At 51.8% G+C, this 7,598-nt stretch overlaps 1 protein-coding gene across 1 annotated transcript; it reads left to right on the forward strand.

Moving 5' to 3' along the window:
- Positions 1-679: 679 nt before the first annotated feature.
- Positions 680-3,293, forward strand: Inha (inhibin subunit alpha). The gene is made up of 2 exons (XM_023562522.2): positions 680-966; positions 2,280-3,293. Exons 1-2 carry the CDS (start codon positions 696-698, stop codon positions 3,110-3,112), a joined length of 1,104 nt encoding a protein of 367 aa, XP_023418290.2. The 5' UTR covers positions 680-695; the 3' UTR covers positions 3,113-3,293.
- Positions 3,294-7,598: the final 4,305 nt, after the last annotated feature.

A 7,598-nucleotide genomic window follows, 5' to 3' on the forward strand; every position in this document is an offset into this window, starting at 1 on the left:
CCTGAGTGGCAGAGGCGCCTGCAGCTGCCAATCCCAAAAATATTCTCTGATGACACAGCTGGAGGGCAGGAGCCCGGTCTGGCTCCTCTAGGCTAAGTTTAGAGCAGGCCAGGACCACCTGCCCCCCACTGGGGCCCCAGTTCTAGCCCCAACCCATCCCCCACGCTGGGCCAGCAGCTGCTGGACTGAAGGGGGCCCCAGAAGGTCCGAGGGGGCTGGTGTATTCGGTCTTTAGGACAAGTGACACTTTCAGAAGCTGGCCAACCTCAGCTCCCTGGCTCCTGTCAACCCAATGTCACGTCTGTCGGGTGCCGGCATGTGAGACACTGTGTGTGTGCACACATGTGCACACGCGTGCCCACACGGCATGTGTGGGGCAAAGCGTGTGCTTGTCTGTGTGGATCGGGTCACTCAGGGTGAATGCCCTCTGCACCTCCCTCCCTCACATTCTTGGCGGGAGTGGGAGATAAGGCTCAGGGCCACAGACATCTGCGTCAGAGATAGGAGCTCTCAATGCCATGGGTAGGGGCCACTGGGACGGCAGGGCGTGGGAAGGACTGAGGAAGACCAGGATGAGGAGAGTAGAAGAGGGCGGTGGTGGGATGGGCAGGGGACGCTGGGAAGCTCTGGGCAGACCCTGGCAGCAGGGGCGCAGGGCAGGGACTGCGTTCTGCCTTGGCAAGGTCAGGTGAGCCATGGCCCCCCAGCTGCCCCTGCTGCTGCTTTTGCTGTTGGCCCCACAGGGAGGTCATAGCTGCCATGAGGCAGAGCTGGACCGGGAGCTCGTCCTGGCCAAGGTGAAGGCCCTATTCCTGGATGCCTTGGGTCCCCCAGCGGTGACTGGGGAAGGTGAAATTCCTGGAGCCAGGCGGCTGCCCCGAAGACACGCTGCAGGGGCCTTCATCCGCAGGGTCTCAGAACCAGAGCAGGAGGAAGTCTCCCAGGCCATCCTTTTCCCAGCCACAGGTAAGGAGGGTGGGGACCAGGCAGGGTGACTCTGAGAAGCAACCTGGGAGCCAAGCTGGCCTGACTTTGAAGCCTAGGCCTGTCACTCAGCTGGCTTTGCACCAGTGGGCCGGTTACTAACCTTCCCTGAGCCTCTGTCTTCTCATCTGTCTAATGGGTAGATAGCACTTTCCTCTCAGAACTCAGTGAACTCTGCATCTAGAGTCACTGGTACCTGGAAAGCCTCTGGGACACCAGGCCTCTAGAGACAGAGCCCTTACTTCAAGCCCTGTAAGGTGAAACTAGACGAGATATCAAGGGTGCTAGAAAATGCTGAGTTCCTGTCTTCTGTGTGTGTTTCACTGTGTTCTGGTGACCGATCGAATGGATAAGCCTTCCTCTGGCTGGGCTTTCTGTTAGAGAAGACTCCCTATGTGGTTTACTGGGGGAAAATACGGCTTTGGCTCAGGTCTGGCCGCTTAGTTGAATGTCACTTCATCCTTTTTTTTTTTTTTTTGCCTTTTTTATCGGTACCCGGGATCAAACTCACGACCACACACTTGCAAGGCAGACGCTTATGCCACTGAGCTAAATCCCAAGCCCTGTCACTTCATCCTTTAAAGCTTCATTTGCTTGTCAGCAAAATGAACCCCTCATTATGAATTTATAATGAGAAACTGTGTGACAGTGTAGCCCCAGTCGCCAGCCCTTTGACTGAGGCTGGCCCATGATTATTACACGTAGTCCACATATATGTCTGGGCACAGAGGCCAGCTGCGCTAGCTCGGGAATGACTGTGCTTTATTCTGAGTGATTGCCTTCTTCCTCTTCCTCATTTCCCCCATCTTCTCCCCCTCCTCCTCCTCCTCCTTTTTGGTGTGCATTAAGCTGCCATTTAAAAACAGAATTATTTTAAGTAATTTATCATATACTGTTTCTGATGTGCCAAAAGATATAAATAATATAACACCCACATTGGCAGCATTTAAGATACCATGTCACACTATCTGGTGAACAAAAATTTAACAGTTCTAAGTCTTGGTGGAGGTGGAGAGTGACACTCTTACACTTCGATGTTTGGAATATTAACCAGTAAAAATGCTTCAGAGAGAAGTTGGCAATGTTTCATAGTTTGTAGCTGCTTTAATGATGACATAAAAAAATGGGGATCTATGTCAGTTACCCTAAGGCCCCAGGTCTGGCGGGGCACCCTACAGAGGTGCGGCACATCCTTAGCCCGCTGTGAGTGCCAGCCACACCCCACCTGTTGAGGTGAGTGGTCCTGGGTCCTGCTGGTCAGGGCTGTCCTCTCTCTTGCCTTGTGTTCCCTGCAGGTGCCAGCTGTGAGGATGAGGCAGCTGCTGGAGGGCTGACCCAGGAGGCTGAGGAGGGTTTCTTCACATACGTGTTCCGGCCGTCCCAGCACCTGCGCAGCCGCCGACTGATTTCAGCACAGCTATGGTTCCACACCGGGCTGGACAGGAAGAGCTTGGCACCCTCCAATAGCTCAAGGCCCCTGCTAGACCTGCTGGTGCTGTCATCTGAGGGCCCGGTGGCTGTTCCCATGTCCTTGGGCCAGGCGCCCCCTCGTTGGGCAGTGCTCCGGCTAGCCACTTCTGCTCTCCCGTTGCTGACCCGCCCTATCCTGGTGCTATTACTGCGCTGCCCTCTCTGTTCCTGCTCTGCCCGGCCTGAGACCACACCCTTTATCGTGGCCCACACTCGGGCTGGACCGCCCAGCAGAGGGGAGAGAGCCCGGCGCTCAACTCCTTCGATGCCCTGGCCTTGGTCTCCCACTGCCCTGCGCCTGCCGCAGAGGCCTCCGGAGGAGCCTGCCGCCCATGCCTACTGCCACAGAGCTGCACTGAACATCTCCTTCCGGGAGCTGGGCTGGGACCAGTGGATTGTCCACCCCCGCAGTTTCATCTTCCACTACTGCCACGGTGGCTGTGGGCTGCCCACCACCCCAGACCTGCTCCAGGCAGTCCCTGGGGCGCCCCCTAGCTTGGTCCAGCCCTTTACTCTGGTGCGAGGGGCCCAGCCCTGCTGCGCTGCTCTCCTGGGGACCATGAGGCCCCTACACGTCCGAACCACCTCAGATGGTGGCTACTCTTTCAAGTACCAGACAGTGCCCAATTTTCTCACGCAGCACTGTGCTTGTATCTGAACAGGTCCCGCTCCCTTATGAGTCCTGCCAAGCACCTGGCATCGACAGCTGGGAGGAAAGAAGAGGGCAGGAAATTGGTGCTTCCCATGCCCCCTTCAGCTTCGCTGCCTGAGGGCTCCCCTCCCCATTCCTCTCCTGTTCCGTGGGTAACATGTGACAATAAAGAACATAGTGCATACAACTTGGCATGTGTCCTCAGGCTTCTCTGATATGGTGTTTCAAAAATGTGGGGCCCTGGAAGCTATGGGATTGTGGGATTTTGGGTTACTTGGTTGCACTTGACTTTGGAGATCTGGAGCCCTAGAGCAATAGCTGGCTGTGTGCTTGTTGGGAAGTGGCAGATGTGCCCCTATCTCCTCGGATAGCTACTCTGGAGACAGAATTGGCCTCCTACAAGAAGACCCCAGTGTGTCATTCGAGCTGCCCATCCTGCCACACAAAGGAATTACTGCTTTCAGTGTCCTCATTCAAGGTGGCTATGAGGTCCCCCCCCCCCACCTCCTGCCATCCCCTGCCATTGCAGGTGGACACCTAGCTCAAGGACAGGGCATTTTTAGCCTGGCCAGTGTCTGTGCTGTTTGCAGCCTCACTGAGACAAGTGTTGAGAACTGGTTGCTGCCTGTATCCGGCTCCCTCCAGAGTTTGTGTGAGAATGAAGGGACAGGTGTATGAACTGATAGTGTGAGCAAGAAATCGACCAGGCCAGAGAGGCGCTGCCCTGCTTAACTCAGATCAGCAGAGTACAGATGTAAAATCTGTTTGCTGAGGATCCGGGACTGTTTGCAATCCATTGCTGGCACCTGAAGCAGACTGAGGCCTCACTAAACTGGGGCTCTGGCTCTTGAAATCTTTGGCTCCCTGTGTGTCTTCACACAGCCCCATAACTCAGTACTTAACCTCAGAAAGGCAGAAAGCCGGCTCACTGCCAGGGAAGGGTGTGGCCTTCTGTGAATTCATGCACACACTTAGTGTGCACACTGGGAGTACAGGACATGGGGTCGAGCAGTCTTTTTCTTGTTTCCTTCCTATCCACTGTTCTGTCCCCAGAACTGGGCATCAAGCCGCCTTCTTTGGCCTCTCACTTAGTGTGTCATGTTCCTCTTCCCCGCCATCATATCCTCTGCCTCAGCCCAGGCTCCTTGGCTCTGGGCTGATTAATTCCATCCAGTCTCTCTCTCTCTCCTCATTCTGTGTGTGTGTGTGTGTGTGTGTGTGTGTGCGCGCGCGCAGGGGCAGGGCTGGGATGATCAGTCCATCCCACTGAAACTTGAGAGCACGTTCTGATTGTGTGTATTTGTTTTAGCAGAGTCTCTGACTTGTCAGATGTTCCCTTGTACCAGCCCAGCATGATGGGGGAAGGGTTTGAGGAAAGAATCCAAGTGAGTTACACTCATGCTAACACTTTTGGCCCACCCAGCAATCCCAAAGGAGCTAAGTTTCTTGAAGCACCGGAACCCTCCAGCATGACTATGTGTGCGCTCTCACACCAGCCACAGGCTCTGTTCACAATGAGAACACAAATTACAGTTGAGCAATTTTATTTTGTACCCTGAGATTTTATTTTCTTGGAATTTTACTACTCTGTTAAGTCTGAAAACCCCCAAAGATAAGATTATATGTCCTACTCTGGGAGCCAGGCGCCTAAAGCACTGAATTACACAGTTTTACATCACTACAACGATGAAACAGCTTATGGGGGAAAACGTTAATTTAGCTCACAGTTTTGGAGGTTCAAAGTTGAAAATTGGGCAGGTCCCATTTGGCCTTTTTTGGGATGGCAGGAGCGGGGGTTACCACGGATTGATGATGGCAGGAGCACCTGTGGAAACAAATGTTCATATTGTGAACTCCAGGGGGCTGGGAATTTAATTCAGCAGCATAAAAGTGCCTGCCCGGCAAGCATGAGGTTGTGAGTTCAATCTGTGGAACCCCCAAACACACTGTGAACTACAGCACAGAGAATGTAAGAGGCTGGGGTCCCACAATCCCCTCTGAGGGCACACCCTTATGAGCACTGCCTGCTGTGTTCCACTTCTGAAAGCGCCACAACCCTTCCACATACCACCACCCTGGGGACACGCATTTAGATATAGACTTTTGAGGGACCCGCAACACCCAAGCCATGGCAAGGAGAAGGGTTAAAAGTGAGAAAGGTGATATCCTCAAAGCAAGAGGCAGTTGCTACAAAAGATGAGGTAGGGTAAGTACTGTTGGTTCCTCCTCCAAATCTCTCTCAAATTCAACTCATTTTTTCTACAGGGACCCTATCTTGTAAATGACTGGACAGTTATAGCCTGCTCCTTTGTCCACCCTCCAGCAGGCTGCCACAGGACCCTCCTGAATGGCCAGCTCACTTAGGTGCTTTTAAGCACCCACAGAGTTCAACTCACATGGTGGGGTAAAAATAAACAAATACACAAAAACAAATAAGCAAATCAATAAAACTGAAAAGCCTTTGACAATGGATCCTAAGCCTATCTTTGTAATTTCATCACTGTTCTTTCCTCTCCCCACCCACTATGAGCTGAATGCTAACGTTTCTCTAAAATTCATGTGCTGGAGCTTAATCCCCAATGTGATGTTTAAGAGGTGATTAGGTCAAGAGAGCTCTGCCCTCATGGGAGGGTTTGGGATCCCTAGAGGCAGTCGGAGGAGCAGGTTTACATCCTTCCTTCCTTCCTTCCTTCCTTCCCTCCCACTGTGTGAAGAGGCTGCCACCAGGCACTGTCCATGGAGGAGACAGCAGCCCTCCTCAGAACTACCTGTGGGCTTCCCAGCTTCCAGAACGGTTGATAAATTAATGTTATTGATCTGATTCAGTGCTGGAATAGAATTCAGGACCTTGCACATGCGACGCAAGTGCTGTAAAATTGATCAACACCCTAGCCCAATTTTTATTATGTGTGAATCACTCAGCCTAAGGTAAGGTGATACGATGGTTTACAAACAGAAGAGTTCAGCAAAATATCGCTTAAACTTGTGAGCTCTGTATTGGGTGACAAACACGACTGTGACCATCTTCCCTACACAAACACAAATGTGAATGTCTTCTGCAGAATCATGCATCGATGTAGCACTGTATTTTGTCACAGCAGCAAGAGCAGACTAAGACCATTTAGTTGTACACACCCAACTCTTGGCACAAACTCTGCTCATTCCCAGATATGTCATTTTAGCCTCAAGCTGCCACATGCTCAGGGTGGCTCCTTTCCTCGGGCAAAGTCACCTTCAAATTCTGATGCCCTCTCTTCTGTGACCTTTCCCTTAGCTCCCAGCTGACAAAGTGTTCTGCTTCTTCTTCATTGACTCCTGGGCGCCTTGTTCTTCTGTTTCAATTTTGACAAAAATGGTTACCTATGTTTCATTACATAAGCAACAAATAGATACATCTCTTGGGGGCCTTGAATTGTACAATGAGTCTAGGAGATGTCCTGTCCTTGAGCCAGTTGGAAGAAGGAAACTCCCTACTCTTCGGGTCGCAGCTGGAAGCCCTAGGGCTGATGACTGCTGTGGGACTCACAGAGCAGGATACGACCTGCGGGAGAGATAAGGCTTGGGGGAACCACAGTCCTCCCTTTCCTTTTCCTTGTCCTTCTCCCTAGCCCACCATAGCCGCCATTACCATTCCAGGAAACACCCATTGCCTGTGGTGTTTATTCATTACATCTGAGTCAAGGACAATGGTAAGGATTTCTCTGAGTTCACTGAAGAGAAACATTTGTGCTGGCTTTGTTTGGACAATGGGAGACAGATGTCTTGTGTCTGGGTGAATGATTTGGGGATGACAATGTGCAATGTATGGACCATTGTTGCCCCCTGATTGATGTGCTTTGAAATTTTGAGGGTTTTTTTTTTTCTATTTGAATAAAATGGATTTGAACTGGTAATCCTCCTGCCTCAGCCTCCCGGAGTGCTGGGACTACAGGTGCACACCACCACGCCTGGCTTAATTTTATTATTTATCCATGAATGTTGATACAATAGTAGTGATAGAGTTATTTCCAAAAGATGAAAAATATTAACAAAAGAGGAGAAATATAAAATAAAAAGCGGCCTTTATTCTGAGAACACGGAGAGAGATGACCGGCAACCCCCACCGCTGGCGTCCGGCGATCTCTCCGGCGGACACGCGGCGTGGGGGCCTGTAAATAACCTCGGTTTGGGGTGGAACCTAAGGCGGGCATTAGGGATACACAGGTAGCCCATTGGTCCTAGGTTTGGCGCCATATGTAAATTCCCAGGGGCGGGAAGATGGCATCACAGGTAACTTCCTAGGGGCAGGGCAAGATGGGGCTTCCTGCTTCCGGTTGTGGCTTTCCTGGCTACAGTGTCCTGTCTGGGCCAAAACCTTTCATATCCCGTCTTATGGTTATTATTATGAAAAGGGGCGAAGATTTCTCTCTTTAACTACCTCCTGCTGGCAAAGGGCGCTGTACTGGAGCCTAGGGGAGTCGACGGGATGAAGGTTGATGCCCAGGTAGACGCT

Source organism: Cavia porcellus, unplaced genomic scaffold (assembly GCF_034190915.1).
Source record: "Cavia porcellus strain 051 isolate PalLab524CR breed Dunkin Hartley unplaced genomic scaffold, mCavPor4.1 scaffold_1, whole genome shotgun sequence".
Classification (NCBI taxonomy): domain Eukaryota; kingdom Metazoa; phylum Chordata; class Mammalia; order Rodentia; family Caviidae; genus Cavia; species Cavia porcellus.